This window comes from Plasmodium berghei, assembly GCF_900002375.2.
Source record: "Plasmodium berghei ANKA genome assembly, chromosome: 13".
In the NCBI taxonomy this organism is placed as follows: Eukaryota; Apicomplexa; class Aconoidasida; order Haemosporida; family Plasmodiidae; genus Plasmodium; species Plasmodium berghei.
The window spans coordinates 1,184,242-1,201,807 of NC_036171.2; the positions used below are offsets into that span (position 1 = coordinate 1,184,242).

Genomic DNA, 17,566 nt, shown 5'->3' on the forward strand with positions numbered 1-17,566 from the left:
TTTAATAAACCCTTTATCTTAATTATTTATGATGAAAATAATTTTTTTACTTAAAAACCGTTTATTTAAAAATTTAATAAATATAACTTTTATAATAAAAAAAAATACTTTTTGTTAACAAAAATAATCTAAGAATGACAATAAATTTTTATTTTTTTACAACTTATATAATTTAAAGGCTTGTTTTATTTTTCCCCTTAATTTATTATATAGTGTTAATAATTTATATGGGATATTTAAAGTGAGTAAGGGGATTCTTATAGGCTTAATCCCTTTTTTCTTATTTTTTTTATATACTTAAAAAAAAAAGATCCTTGGGAATAAGCTTACTATATTTTTTTATAATTGTTCTTTAAAAAAAATGCATATATATATATATATTAAGAACATTTTTTATAATTAATAATATTAATTTATATATATTGAAAAATAGCCTTAATATATAAAATAGCATAATATATTTTTAATTTTAGTATAGGGTAACATATGCATACAAAATTTGTCACTTTTCATTACGTGTTAATATATTATAATAATCGCACTAAAAAAACAATTCTGAGGGTATGTTATTTTCATATTATAAAAATACACTTCGCTCTTGCAAATGACCATATTATTGTTATATACATATATAATGTAATAATAATATATATTTTTTATAAAAAAATAAGGGAAATAATTATTTTTTTTTAATTCTTTATATATTTCGAATTAAAAGAACTCCAAAAAATATATTTAAAAAATTTATGGAAAATATTAAAAATATTTTAAATTAAAAATATAAATAAATTTCAATAACATAATTTATTAAATTATTAAAGCTAAAATAAATTTCTGAAGATGTCACCTCCTGTAAGTTTAAAATAAAAATACATATAATTTATATAATATAATGTGATATTATGTAATTTTTGGGACTTTGCATATAAAAAAAAATAAATAAAAATAAATGGTTCCCCCGCTTAGTTAAATATAAAAGATATATGACTTGTATAATATTAGGAATACTATCATATATATAATAAGAAAAAGGGGAAAATGTATGATGTATATATGGGGGGGGAAACCTATTATTTTTACATATTATTTGATAATATATATTTGTTATTTAAATTGTTATATATAATGTGGGGGTAGAAATTATCCTCTATTAATATATAATTATATAATATTCTATCTATCTATTATATATATATTTTTATCTATTGTATATATTGGAAATATAAGAACGTATATATTTCTCTTGTTCTATATTATATATATAACTATTAACATACATGCATATACTTATATATCTTAATTTTTTCTTTTAATACAGATATCAAAGAAAAGAAAATTTATTAATGATGGTGTTTTTCAAGCTGAGCTAAATGAATTTTTAGCTCGAATTTTAGCAGAGGATGGATATTCAGGTGTTGAAGTCAGAGTTACACCAATAAGGTAAATACAACAAAACAGAAATATATAAATACAAATGATATACATATGTCGAATGCATTATAATTTTGATGATTATAACAAAATTTGTGTGTCTATTCCTATAATTTATACATTTGTATATATTCCATTTTTTTTATAGAACGGAGGTTATTATTAGAGCTACTCGTACTAGGGAAGTACTTGGTGATAAGGGACGTAGAATACGAGAATTAACTTCATTAGTTCAAAAAAGATTCTTTAATAAATTGACAAATAGTGTTGAGTTATTTGCAGAGAGAGTAGAAAACAGAGGATTATGCGCAATGGCACAAGCCGAATCATTAAGATATAAACTTCTAAAAGGTTTAGCTGTAAGAAGAGCATGTTATGGTGTTTTAAGACATATCATGGAATCAGGAGCAAAGGGATGTGAAGTTATTGTTTCTGGTAAATTAAGAGCACAAAGAGCTAAAAGCATGAAGTTTAGAGATGGATATTTAATATCTACTGGTGAACCATCAAAAAGATTTGTAAATACTGCTACCAGATCAGCACAATTAAAACAAGGTGTATTAGGTATAAAGGTTAAAATTATGTTACCAACTGCAATTGATACAAAAACTGGATTACCATCGATATTGCCTGATAATATTTCTGTTTTAGAACCTAAAACCGATACAGTAGATGCATTATAAAAACTTATATGCATATACAAAATTAAAAAAATATAAAAATTAGTTATATAAGCACTTTTTTTCTTTTTTTAAATTAAAAACAAACATATATAAGTATATATAGAAACTGTTAAAATATTATCTTTAATTCCATTAAAAAAAAAAGAAAATAATGTGAACTTTTAATTGAAATAAAAGTTTACAAAATGGATAATAAAATTATGTTATTATATTTTTGTTCGATACAAAATTATGTATATATGCCTATAAATAGTTCTTATGTATTATTTTGTTTACCATATTCATATTTATAATAATGAATATTTGTATCATTTTCAAAAAAATATAATAAAAAAGTTTATCGAAAAAGATAAACATTAATTAATTTACTGGGATGAGCTAAGTGTTTCATTTTATCAAAGAAATAAATAACACTGCTAAAATATATATTTTTTTTTTATAAGCTTAAAAAATTTATACGGCTATGTATTCCCATTATGCAGTATTAGCAATAAAAAGGTGATACTTTTATATATATATGAAATTATGTTAAGGTTTTTGTAGATTTGTAAATTTTAAAAAACAAATAATCCAAGTGATTTATTTATTAGGAATATACACTAGTGATGATACAAATGTTGATAAAAAAAAATTAATAATATTTTTAAGCAAATTTACTTAAATTAACACTTGTAACAAACCCATCCATTGGAACAATGGTTGGAAAGCTACCAAAAAAATCAACGAAACATATAAAATATATTTATACATATAGCATAAATGTTATCATTGTATTTCTTATATATATGGAATCTATATAAATGTATAATCCCTTTTATAAATGTACCCTTTGCAAAACCTATGAATTACAAAAAAAATCATATTTCTCATGAAATTTCATAGTTGATTCTTATTTATGCAAGGGCTTTTACTTATATGTATATACATATGCATATATCAAAATTATGCTGAAATATAATTTTATGGGTACCAAGTTTTTCCATTCTTATTATTGTTTAACGATTTTATTGATCCTGCATAACCTATAAAATTTATTGCAAGAATAAAGATCATTTATAAATATGTATACGTATAATTTTGTCCATCTTTATTTTATGTGCTCATATTTTTACTTCTATTATTATCATAAAATTTATCTTTATTATTATTTTATAATTTAAATTACTTTTTGTAAAAAAATCACAATCCAAATTTTTACAAGTATTAACTGATTTTCCCATACTTAGATTGTATGCTATACCTTTTACAACCTCATCACATATAGCCACGTAGTTCAAAAATGTTGTATATCCATATGTATAAAAAACAGTAGGATTAATATACGTTATATCGTTATTTTTTGTTATTAGATTCTAATAAAAAAAATAAAGCATTCACATTATGTTTTTGTTCGTTAATTATGATGTAATATTAAGTATAAAATTATTAAATATCATTTTTGTATTATTTTGTTTCAATATATATATATATATATATATATATGCTTACATCTGATCTATTGTCATTGCATATAATTGCTTTTTTTTCTTCATCATTCCATACAACGTATTTACAATTCCATAAACTACATGATTCTAAAGCTTTGGATACAGATACAAACTTCTTTAAATCTTTATCATTTTGAATGCATGCTATAACAAATAAATTATTGCTTTACACAATCTGGATTATTTATTTTGTCATATTTATATGTATCTTATTTATAAAATTCAAATTACCTAGAGATTTATCTCGTACTCTTTATTTTTAAAATTATAAAATATATATTTATTTGTGAATATGCGGGTGAAAAATGTAAAATTTTTTAAATTTATTAAAAATAAAATAAAAAAAAAAAGAGATTACATAAGATATTTGTGGGTAACTCCTTGATGAAAACTGGATCCATCATAAAGATTCTTTTGAGAACTATCAAAAAAACGGAAAAAAAAAGACACACTTTTCACTATTAAAATATATGCATGTTAATGATATATGTCATTTATATAATAATAAAAATCCTAACCTCAAACAGATGTATTCTACGGCGAGTTTTGAATTGAAATCAAGTTGTTTATTTTTTGTGTTTCTTTTGAATTTTTTAACGTCAATCTTAAAACAAACAAATGGGCGTCTTGTAATAAATTCACAAAATACTTTGAATAATTGTGATTTACTTTTTATTGCATACCTGACACTGCTCCTTTTTAAAGCATAGTTCTTTTGCCATATGCGTGTAATTATTTTCTATACAAATAAATTATATTAGAATGAGATAAATGTAGATATTGTAAAGTAAATTATTAATTACACATATTATTCAGATGATTTTTTCTTTTTGAAAATACTTTTTAACTTTAAATATTTAATAAGCAAAATATAATAATGAAACGATAAATGAGAGAAGTTTGACATATACATAAATTCATATATATATATAGGCATGTAAAAAATTATATAAATAAAGTATATAAAATGAGGTACCTTCCTCATTTAAATCTACTATAGACGCCTTTTTGATTTCTATGATATATCCTTTATGACATGATAGTTTTATCAAATCCGTCTTAAAAAATACAAAAACACAATAATAATATATATATGGAATAAATTAAAATAAAAAATTTAGAATAAAGTAGATCACCAAAAAAGCAAATTTTAATATTTTTTTTTTACATCAAAATCTATATTGTTATATTTAGATGGCAGATAATGTTGATATTTTTCATTATTTATGAACCTTCAAAAAAAAAAAAATAAATAAATACATATTAATACATAACTATATGTAAATAGCCTCAAAAATATATAAAATGATAATTGTAATAATACAAATAATATATGTGTTATTTATTAACCCATAATAAAATATAGAACTATCATTTTCTCTATGAGGTAAATTTTCTTCAGAAAGGTTTATATTAAGTATAGAGAATAATACACACAAGACAAAATATACACGTTTCATTTTTGTTCTAAAGAAAAAAGACAAAATTTAAACAAGTTATTAAATGTATACATATTATATATACATATCAAATAATAAGAGAATTTAATAGCTATTTTATTATACGCTTATCTTTATTTCATTTCATTATTATTATTCCTCACTTTGATTCGAATTGTTAAATTTTGTGAATTGATGTGTCATATAATATGAAAGAAAAGTGTATTTACATGATTTTCATTCTAATATGCACATTATATTAATAAAAAAGGCAACGAATGGCTCTTATATTTTATAAAAATTGTTTCAGAAAATATAATATAATCTATGACTATTTTTAATGTTACAATTGTATTTTTATAGTAAGTTTTTATATGTTAATATACTATTAAATACAAATAATATACCCCCCAATTTTGTATTTTCAAACAAATTAATAGCTCTATATATATTCGAAAAAAAGGGGAATTAAAGCATTGGAAAAGGAATTCTTCCTTAAGAAATAGACCGAATAAAATACGTTTATGTTTCATAGTATATTAATATCCATGTGTATATTACATATATATCATGAAATATTTTTTAAAACTTCTATTTATTTGTTTTTATTGAAATCCTTAAATATGGGAATATGCAATAAAGTACCACATAAAAAATTATTTTGATATTGCTAATTTCAATACCCCTCAATATTAAAAGACATTAATAATAAATAAAGTTACATGCTCATAACATCATATATGTAAATATTTTTATTTTTTTAATAAATACACGGGTGAAAATTATGCATAAATTTTTCTTATTGAATATCATATATATATTAAAACTATATTCTATATAACAGTTTTAAAATTCCATTTACTTTCATGATTATAAATTTGTTAATATTTTTAGATTATTTCATAAGAATAGGACATATATATAATACATGTGTGTTTTGTTTTTTAATAATTATATCTGAGGAATATTTCTTTATAATATGTAAAATTAAATGAAAAACTAAAAGAAAAAAGTATATATAATAAAATTCATATAAAGAATACAAATTTGGTATATATATTTTTTTTGATTGAATTCCACTATATATTTTTTTGTTCATAATAAGCAAAAGTAAAATATGCAAATGCCCTCAATATAAACACATTAAGCCTATTGGAAGTTATATGAATATAATAATTTTTTCGATAATATTTTTTGTTTATTAAAATGCCTATTAATATAAATAAATATATGTGATTTATACTAAATCGCATAAAGTGTTGCATTATATAAATTACACATAAAAACATGTTTTATATTGTGTTTTGGCATAATAATATATCTGTTATTTTTATTTTATGTTTTTTTTTTGCATTGATCTCACACATTAATTTTTTAAAATCCAACTCTTTGCATTGGATTATTTACACATAAAACTGTGTTCGTTCGTCCTTACAATTATTATTTTCATTCATATTTTTTCTTTAAATGTTAAAAAAATTGAATTTAATATCCTAAGTAAAAAGGAATGAAAATAAAGTTTTACACCCAATATATTTTTCTTACTTAAAAAGGAAAGAAAACATTATTTTTTACGTATATCATACACATATTATATAATAAACATGCAAATATCACGAAATATATATTTTTTTATATTATACAATTTTGTTAAAAATGCTTTTTAATTTATGATAAAAAAACAAAAAAAAAACAGAACAAACCATATTTAAACATATAAAATATAACATACATAAGTATATATGCTCCCATTTTTCCAAGCATAAATAAATAATTATACAACAGGCATATAAATAAAAGCTACGATATATTGTTTTATTTATCTCCTTATTTTTTTGTTTATTATTTGTTTTTGTCAAATATTTACGGCAATTTGCATATGCATAACTTCATAGTGTGTGTAATTAACTTGAAATATTACATTTCCCACCACCCTTAACCAATTATATATACATATTTATTTATATATCTTGCACATTTACTTTAAAAATTTTATTCATTGTATATTTCTCCTTTGTCTTTTTTTTGCTTTATGACAAATGAATAATGGATCATTTAAAGAAACGAATGTTTGTAGAAAAGAAAAACAAAAGGGAGATATTCCAGTTCCGCGTTTTGGTCATACTGCAACATACTTAGGTAATAATAAAGTTGCAATATTTGGTGGGGCAATAGGTGACGCAGGAAAATATAATATAACAGATGATATATATTTATATGATTTAACCCAAAATAAATGGAAAAAATTAATAACAGAAAACACACCAACAGCTAGGGCTGCCCATGCTGCTGCTTGTGTAGATGAACAACAATTAGTTATATATGGAGGTGCAACAGGCGGAGGATCATTATCATTAGACGATTTATATATATTAGATTTGAGAAGAGAGCAGAAATATTCATGGATGACAGTTCCTACAAAAGGGGTATCCCCAGGTAGACGATATGGTCATGTAATGGTATATAGCAAACCTAATTTAATAGTTTTTGGAGGAAATGATGGACAACATGCATTAAACGATGTATGGTTTATGCATGTAGAAATGCCACCTTTTGAATGGATTCAAGTTATAATATCAAATAATTCTAAAGTACCTTCACCAAGAGTTTATCATTCAGCTGATATGTGTAAAGAAGGACCTGCTACAGGTATGATTGTAATATTTGGTGGTCGAAATTCTGAAAATAAATCATTAAATGATACATGGGGTCTAAGACAACATAGAGATGGTAGATGGGATTGGGTTGAAGCTCCTATTAAAAAAGGGTCACCCCCAGAAGCTAGATATCAACATACTTGCGTATTTATAGGATCTAAATTGTTTGTTTTAGGTGGTAGAAATGATAATGGTTGCTCTATACCATTATCGACTGCTCTTTACAATACAGAAACAATTGAATGGGTTACATTCCCCCCTATTTCTAAATTTAGACATACATCTTGGATGTACAAATATACTATATATACATTTGGTGGGTTTAGTCATCAAACACAGCAGTATCCAACTAATGAGTTAGAATGCTTAGAATGTTATAGTCTTTTAAATTCATTAAATGGTTTAGATACAGATAAAAAAGGTCCAATAAAACAATCATCTTTAAAACAAAAATCAAATTTAAATGAAACAAATAAGAATAAAATTACAGAAGTAAAAAATATAAATTCATATAATTTAAATGGGCAAGATGTTATTACTACTCAGAAACAGCTACAACAAAGTGGATCAAAAAATCAATATATGAAATCGAAACAATTGAATGATAGTAAAAAAAATAGCCCAACTTCAAATTTATCATCAGGAAATATACAAAATTCACACTACAGAAATATGCTCGATTCACCTAGTTCATCTTTATTTAGACTATCCAATAATAATAGTGTGAATAAATCACTATCGAATACAATTAGATTAGCTGCACATGCACATGCCGTTCAAGAAACTGGAAGTGATTTTGCATTACTTGTTCGAAAAATTTCTATTGATAAATTAGAAGAAGAAGGAAGAAAAATTAATAATGGTGTATTATGCACACCTGTAAATTATATTAGTGAATTTAAAAATACAGTTTATGATAAAGTGATTACAACTTTGTTAAATCCAAATATTACTCAATTTGAAATACAATACAATCATAATTCAGATTCTATTTTTATTATTCCATGGTCAAATGTATCTATATTATGTTCTATGGTTATTGATATATTTAAGCAAGAAGATATGGTATTAAAATTAAGAGCTCCGATAAAAATATATGGTGATATACATGGCCAATACTATGATTTGATGAGATTATTCCAATTATATAAATCTCCTGTAGAAGAAGATTTAGGGGAAAAATTAAATGCAGTTGGTGATATAGATTCAAATGATTATCTATTTTTAGGTGATTATGTTGATAGGGGTTCTAATAGTTTAGAAGTTATTTGTTTACTTTTTGCACTCAAATGCAAATATCCTAAGCAAATACATCTAATTAGAGGAAATCATGAGGACATGGCTATAAATAGTTTGTATGGATTTCAAGAAGAATGCAGAAGAAGGTTAAAAGAAGATGTTGATGATAAATCATCATGTTGGGCACAAATCAATCAGGTATTTGAATGGATACCTATCGGAGCTTTAGTTGAAGAAAAAATATTATGTGTCCATGGAGGTATAGGGAAATCTATTCATACTATATCTGATATTTCTCAATTAAAACGACCTTTAATAGTTTCACAAGTTCCTCAAAATTTAAATGAACAAAAAGTTACAGATCTTTTATGGTCTGATCCCACTGATAATGATTCTGTATTAGGAACGATACCTAATGATATAAGAGATCCTGATGGAACTGGTCATATTGTAAAATATGGACCAGATAGAGTTCATAAATTTTTAGAAGATAATGATCTACAATTAATTATAAGAGCTCATGAGTGTGTAATGGATGGATTTGAGCGATTTGCGGGCGGAAAACTAATAACTTTATTTTCAGCAACAAATTATTGTAATTCTCACAAAAATGCAGGTGCATTATTATTTATTCGAAGAGATTTCACAGTAATACCAAAGCTAATATATCCTGCTAAGGATGAAGTCCGTTTCTTTAGTACATGGTAAGTTTTATAATCCATTCGTTTGTTTTATATCCTTGCTTTCTAAACATATATATAGCAATTCCTTATCTAATATTTATACATATTTTTCTTTTTTTAGGGACACAAAAATGACCGAATTGAGACCACCAACCCCACCAAGAAGTCAACCGAAAATGAGAGAATTAAATTATGGGGCTCCATAAAATTCCCTTTATTATTATTATGCCTTTATATTATGGAAATTTACTTTTAATATGTGTATTTAATTAAAAAATTTACAAAACAAGATGGGCTAACTATACTAAGCAATGTTTCTTCCTTTGCTTTTAAATAAAAACTTAGTGTTATGTTATATTGTATTTGAAGTTATTACATAAAGTGTATCTTATTATATATATATATATATATATATATATATATACACTTTATACGTGCATATTTGGTAATAATAATTAATATTCGTATGTAGAAAGATATAATAAATCCATGTGGAAATAAAAACTTGTGATATAAGGGGTCTATTGCCGACTCTTATTTCACATTGCTTTATATATACATTTTTTTTGATGTAAATCTACAAGTTTTGTAACTTTGAATTTTTATATATTTATTTTATCTTTATAAACAATCTTATTAATACTATTTCCAAAAAATATAAATTAAAAAAAAATAAGTATTAGATAAGGGAATTATAGCACGTAACAAATTTCACAAGCGAATAAAAAATAAGGGAAAATTCGATATAAATATATGTATATACATGTATAGAATTATATATGCATATGTTTTCAAACTAAAAAGGAGCACATCATTTTTGCGATTTCATCAATTTGCCGGTTTATCAATTTTTTCAAATTATGCAGGCAAATCATTCCTGAGGAGAAATTGAATAATTAACTTACATATTCAGTAACAAATCTCAATATGTGATTAATTTTTTAGAAAAGACATTTAAAAATATATCTTTTTATAATATTAAATATTTTTTTTGGGGGGGGGGGCTTTTGAATATTCTGATTATAATGAATATTTATTATCCCTATTTCAAATGATAAGTATATCATTAAAATATTTCTCCCCATATAGTTCATCGAAAGAAATTATATGATTATCCATTTATATATTTCTGAATTCTGAAACTCATGAATTTTTTTTCTCTAATTTGAATTATTTCCTTATATATTAATTTTATACAGTATACACAAAATTTTTAACACCATTCTATGCATATTTTGTGTTAAAAATTATTATAAAAATAATACAGCTAAAACAAGAAATACAAATTTACTAAAAATATTATAGAATATCTATTATTTTAGATATATTCCTGGAATAGCAAATTGTGCATAATTTCCAGAAAAATATATAATCATCCTAGTCCCCATTTATAATTATGGTGGCTTAAAAAATAGTGATTTATCGTCTATAATTTAATCACTATGATTTACACATTTTATTATGTGCTTATTTTTTTCTTTCCATGATAATTAGTTTGTTTTTGAATAATTTTTCTATTATGACACCACCTTGCAACAGTAGTTCTATGAACACCATATAGGGCAGCTATTTGTGGGACTGATAAGCTTTCTTCATAAAGTAATTGACTTAATCTTTCTGCTGTTGGAGGACCCGTATGACCAAACCGTTTTTTCTTTGATGAACTTAAGTTGCATGATTGCGATTTATTTATATTTGTATTTTTTTTTTCTTTTTTTTTTTTTTCTTTTTTTTTACACAATTTATCTTCATCAAATGTGGAATTTAGGTCATCGCGATTATTAATATTATTATAATTATAAATAGTGTTATTATTTATTATATTATTCATATTCTCTACTTTTGTATAAATTAATTCATTTGGATAAACATTGTAATTGTTCGTCATGTTATTATTACCAATATTATTTATTTCGCCAATATTAGTACCAATTGTATTTCTATAATAGTTAAAATGACCAAGCACATTATTGCTATTGTATTGCATATTATTGTTATTATATTGCATATTATTGTTATTGTATTGCATATTATTGCTATCGTATTGCATATCCATATTATTTTTTTTATTTTCGTTGTAATTATATATATTTATATTATTTTTTATTTCTAAATTTCCTATATTTTGCATGTCTATATTTGCATTATTATGAACCGAGGGATGCATAAACTCATTCATATTAAAAGTGTCACAAGGGTGTTCAAACCCATTCGCATTTAGGTTTCCATCATATATGGGTACATTATCATTTTCATACAACTTATTATTTTCGTATATATTCACATTTTGATAGTTATTTATGATTTTACTCATTATTTGTGTGTTATATTTGTTTACAATTTCGTCATAACTTTCTGAACTACCTATATTAGCTATAGTATTACTATTATTATTATTATTTTTATTTCCATTATCCAAAATAAGGGCATTATTATCATTGTAATTAATTTCTTTTTTACTTTTTCTCCCTTTTTTTTTGGGAGTTTTGGGTTCTATATAATTTACTTCGTCATTTTGATTATCATTTGTATCATTATTTGGAATAATTCCTCTAAAAGTATTAACTCCATTATTATTATTATAATCAGTTTGAGTATTTACATAATTCGTACAAAAAAAAGGACTCATTTGATTTATATTCATTATATTTCCATTATCCATCATATTATATGTATTATCATTATTGTAGTATAAATTCATTTTATTATTTTTTATATCTCCCTTAAAATTATCATTATCTATATTATCATAATTATTATTGTGACTAAAATTATTATTATTAAGACTGTAATTTGTATTCTGGGATATGTTATTTATGTTATGATTATTTAGTATATTTATGTTTAATATACTATTTATGTTAGTTTTAATTTTATTTAAATTTGGGCTATTTGAAAAATTACCAATTTTTCCAATATTACTATTATTTTTTGCATTGCTTATTATCTCTCTATTTGTTGTGTTGTTCAGATAATATTCATTATTGATAAATTTATTTTCATAATTACTTACCGAATAGCCATTTAGTTTAAACCCAGAAATATCAAAATAGCTATTGCTATTAACAGTCTTTCCACTAATACTTTTGACATTGTTCATATTGTCTAAGGTATCTAAAACTGATCCACCAATAGGGGAATAATTATTCGATCTACTATTATCGGGGATGGTACTATTAAAAAAGCAATTGTCAATAGAAAGATTATTGGGCTTATTTAAAATAATTTCTTCAGAGTCATTTATATGACTAATAGTTGGAGTAGGGCTTTCATTTATATTTAAAATATTATTATTATTATTATTATTATTGTTATTATTATTGTTATTATTATTGTTATTATTATTATTATTATTATTATTATTATTATTATTATTGTTGTTATTATTATTATTGTTGTTATTATTATTATTATTGTTGTTATTATTACTATTATTATTATTGTTATTATTATTATTATTGTTATTATTGTTGTTATTATTATTATTATTGTTGTTATTATTACTATTATTATTATTGTTATTATTATTATTGTTATTATATGATTGGGTATTTAAGATAACATGATCATTATCAATATGTTTGTTCATATTTATATTATTTTCATTATTATTATTAAAAAAAATTTCTTCAATAGGAACTATGCCTAAATTAATTTTATTTTTATCAACAGAATTATTTAGAATTTCTTGAGCATTATTAAAATTATTATCCAGGTCTCCAATTTTTCTAATTCCTCTAAAATCATTTGTTTCTTCATATTTATCAATTTTTTCAGAATTTTTTATTTCATCCTTAGTCATGTCACATATAAATATATTTTTATTATTAATATTATTATTATTTTTATTATTAATATTATTATTATTTTTATTATTAATATTATTATTATTGTTATTATTAATATTATTATTATTGTTATTATTAATATTATTATTATTTTTATTATTAATATTATTATTATTTTTATTATTAATATTATTATTATTGTTATTATTATTATTATATTCCCTCATGAGATTATCTCCTGAATCTTTATCTACAGAATTTATTATATTATGACTATTTTCAAAATATTTATAATTATTATATATATTTATATTTTCACTATTCTTACTATTAACAATTTTTTGGTTTGTTTTCCCTTCATTGGAAGCTCTATTTTCGTCATTTTTATTTTCGCATTTTTCTTCATATTTTTCTTCGAAATATTTTCTGCAATTTTGTTCTTGTCTTACCGTTTGATTCCAATTACTGGTTTCATTTGTACCATTAGGATCAGAATAATTATATACAATATTATTATTTTTTTTTTTTTCTGTATCGATTATATTCCCGTTTTTATCGTAATATTTATTATTATGCTCTAAGAAAATTTCTTTTTTAAAACCGCATTTATATTTTTCTTCCTCGGTTTTTATATTATTATCCTCATTTATTTCTACATTATTTTGTAAACTCTCATTTTTTGTACTTATAACATTTGTCACTAAATATGTTTGAGAATTTTCTTTTTCATTTCCATAATTATCTATATCATTGTTTTGAATAATATGATCGCCACTATTAATATTGTAATCTATACCACTCGAAGCATTATCTAAATTTGAAAAAATGTAAGGATTTGTTATGTTGCTAAGTGTATACTGGTGATCTAGGTTATTAGTATAATAGGGTGAATATATACCAAACTGATTTGTGTTTAGTATATTTTTATTTTTAAAATGTATATCATTTATAAAATTTGAACTTATTGGTACATTTTCAAAAATATTTTGGCAATCTAAGTTATTTTCATTTGGATTTTTTTGAAATGAAAAAGTATTATTTGAACAATTATATATATTATAAGGATTTTTTTCAAAACTATTCATTGAATTATAATTTGTTATATTATAATTGCATTCATTTTGTTGATTTTCTAGTACTTGCTCATCAGGGTTACCACTATTCCCATTATTATGAACGTCGGTACCAAATTCCCCGTTACAATAAATATTATTTCCATTATTTGAAGAAGTTTGAATATTGTAATAATTATCATCAAAATATTTCAAGTTTGTGTAATTTCCATTTTTATCCAAACATACATTATGAATTTTGTTATCTTCATACATGCTATTTATTCCAGAATTGTTCAAAAGACAATTGTTCTGATTATAAAAATATATGTTGCTATAATTTTCATTTGTATGTGAATTATTCAAATGGCATGGGCCAATATTATTCAAATATTTTTTATCAACATTACGAGAAAAATCACGAATACTATTATTAATATAACCGTTTTTTGAATCCTTATAACTTTCATAATAATCTACCCCTAAATTTTCATAGCTTTGATTAAATAAACAAGGATAATCTATTAAATTGGAAAAACCACTATTATTCATAGGATTAATAAATGTGCTATATATTCCACACATATATGATGGTTGAAAAGACATGATTTCTAAATTATTTGAAATGTTATTTTCATTAAAATAATTTATATTATCCATATTAAAAGTATTATTTTGTATTGGATTTATATTTTCTAATTTGTTTGTTTTTTCTGGATGTATTCTTATTGTATAAAATTTGTCTTTATTTATGTTATATTTTTGAATACTATCATAAAAGTCAAAAATTGTTTCTTTTGATATAACATTAAAATGCTTATAATTTTTTTTATTATTTAGTAATGCATTTTTATTTTTAGCTACAATTATTTTTTCTCCATTACAATATGCATCATAAATTATTTGCAAATCTGCTGACAATTTTAATCTATCATGTTTATAAGTTTTATTTTTTTTTATTTCATTATTAAGTTTATCATTATTTTTAATAAGATCGTCAGTATGAGTATGTCTTGCTAATTTTGAAATAAACATGTCTATATTTTTTTCTAATTGTTCTTTTTTTGATTTGTAAAAAAGTATAATTTTATTTTCTATTTGATTATTCTCTAAAGAAAAGACACTATTTTTATCCATTTCAAGTTTATTGATTTTTATTATTTTATTATTTTCATCTGAATTAGTATTTTCTTCATTGCTAGTATTTATATTCCATAATATTTTGGGTTTCATAAATTGCAACGATTTATTTATAATATTATGGATATATAGATAATAAAGCATTTTATTGATTTTATTTTTATAAAAAGAAAGGTTATTAATTATTATTTTTTCAAAGTATCTCATATTATCATATTTCATATTTATTTTTTCATTCAATTTGGAATTAAATAAATGATAAAAATTAAGTAAACTACTTTTAATTAATTCTTCAATGTAATTTATTACTATATTTTTATAGTAAGATATACAATAAGATGATAATTTATTACTTATATATGTATGACATTTTTGTTTTTGTACATTATTATATAATATGATAAAATTTCGATCACTAAAATTTATAGGTTCTTTGTTTGGATTTTCATTATGGGTAGACAATGATTTATCTAAATTTATTATCGGAAATTGCAACAAGTTATTTTCTACACATTTTTCTTTTAGTTTGAACATTTTTTTTTCCATTTTACGAAATGATTTAATTTTATAATAAATTTGCTCTTTTTTTTTTTTTTTTTTTTGTAAATATTTTTCTAATAATTCAAGAAATTTATCCTTAAAATTATCTTTATTAATATGTGATAAATTTAAAAATTGAAAATCGTTAATATATTCCATTTTTTCATTTAATGTAGAATATAAAAATTTTTTTTTAAAATTATTAATTTTTTTTTTTATTTTTATATTTGTACGAAAATATTCTAGAAAATGATGACATATTTTTAAAATATTATCCTCTTTTTCTTCATATATTTTTTTATCATAATAATGAAGATAAGGAAAATAAAAACAAGTTGTCTTAAAATCTTTTAAAAGGGAATATATATAGCTATCAATATATTTTTCAGAATTTTTAAATTCAACTAAATTGTTTAATTTCTCGCATTCATTTTGTTCATTGTCTTTTCGATTATTATTATTTAATGTGTTATTTAAATTGGGAATTTCATTAAAATCTTTTTCCCATTTACTTTTACCTCTATTTATATAATACTCACTTCCTTCATATGTATAGTTAATATTGTTTACCAATTGAGGGTTTATATTATTATTTACTTCGTCAATTTTATTATTTCCCTGGTCTAATTCACAAAAAGTTTTATTCATACCATACCAATTAGTCATATTGTTTTCTTTTACATAACTACTACACATATTTATATCATTTGCAAATCCTACCTTGGAATTATTTTGTTTAAACATGATTTGTGTTGTATATGTTACTTCATTATCACTATAGATATTTTTTATATTTTCACAATTACCAATATTATTAATTTGATCAAAACTATTATTGGCTATTTCACTAAAATATTTTGTGGTTTCATATAAATTATTATCAACTTCCTTACCATTTTGCTCAATATTATTACAGTCACTATTATTATCTTTACTATTTTTTTTTGATAAAATGTTCAAATTTGTATCATAAGTTATATTAATAGATTGGGGTGTTATTTGATTATCACCATTGTAATTATATTCTATGTTATAAATATTATTTAAATTTATAAAATTATTTTCATTTGTTAATATTTTATTATAATCCCATGTATTTTTGTAGTTTTCTATTTTTCTATTTTTATTATTATTTCCATAATAATTATTATTTGTGTCTTTTCGTTTTTTTTTTAATCGGCCATTTAAAAAATTATCTACATTATTTTCTACAATATTTAATTGTGTTTTATCTTTGCACATTTCAATTGTATCATTAATCTTGCTTTTTAAATTTACAATCGTCATTATATAATTTACAAAAAGTTCATATATGAAAGTATATTTGCATTCTTTTTGTTTCAATTATTAGCGCATGCCAATTATTAATGCTACTATGTGTTAATATTATGATATATTTTACTGTCTTCTCACTACCTACTTTTAAT

General features: G+C 21.9%; 4 protein-coding genes across 4 annotated transcripts; 2 read left to right on the forward strand and 2 right to left on the reverse strand.

Moving 5' to 3' along the window:
* Positions 1–840: 840 nt before the first annotated feature.
* On the forward strand, positions 841–2,114 carry PBANKA_1329300 (40S ribosomal protein S3, putative; the record flags this gene model as incomplete). Its single annotated transcript, XM_034566898.1, has 3 exons — positions 841–852; positions 1,319–1,440; positions 1,580–2,114. 3 exons carry the CDS (start codon positions 841–843, stop codon positions 2,112–2,114), a joined length of 669 nt encoding a protein of 222 aa, XP_034423449.1.
* A 643-nt stretch (positions 2,115–2,757) lies between these two features.
* On the reverse strand, positions 2,758–5,061 carry PBANKA_1329400 (conserved protein, unknown function; the record flags this gene model as incomplete). Its single annotated transcript, XM_034566899.1, has 12 exons — positions 2,758–2,821; positions 2,941–2,952; positions 3,085–3,136; positions 3,280–3,466; positions 3,603–3,745; positions 3,833–3,852; positions 3,960–4,022; positions 4,120–4,205; positions 4,285–4,340; positions 4,578–4,659; positions 4,770–4,833; positions 4,952–5,061. The coding sequence occupies 12 exons, from the start codon at positions 5,059–5,061 to the stop codon at positions 2,758–2,760; spliced, it is 939 nt and encodes a 312-aa protein (XP_034423450.1).
* A 2,018-nt stretch (positions 5,062–7,079) lies between these two features.
* Positions 7,080–9,825, forward strand: PBANKA_1329500 (protein phosphatase containing kelch-like domains; the record flags this gene model as incomplete). The annotated part of the gene is made up of 2 exons (XM_034566900.1): positions 7,080–9,640; positions 9,741–9,825. The coding sequence occupies 2 exons, from the start codon at positions 7,080–7,082 to the stop codon at positions 9,823–9,825; spliced, it is 2,646 nt and encodes an 881-aa protein (XP_034423451.1).
* A 1,253-nt stretch (positions 9,826–11,078) lies between these two features.
* PBANKA_1329600 (conserved Plasmodium protein, unknown function) lies at positions 11,079–17,426 on the reverse strand (the record flags this gene model as incomplete). The annotated part of the gene is made up of 1 exon (XM_034566901.1): positions 11,079–17,426. The coding sequence occupies one exon, from the start codon at positions 17,424–17,426 to the stop codon at positions 11,079–11,081; it is 6,348 nt and encodes a 2,115-aa protein (XP_034423452.1).
* Positions 17,427–17,566: the final 140 nt, after the last annotated feature.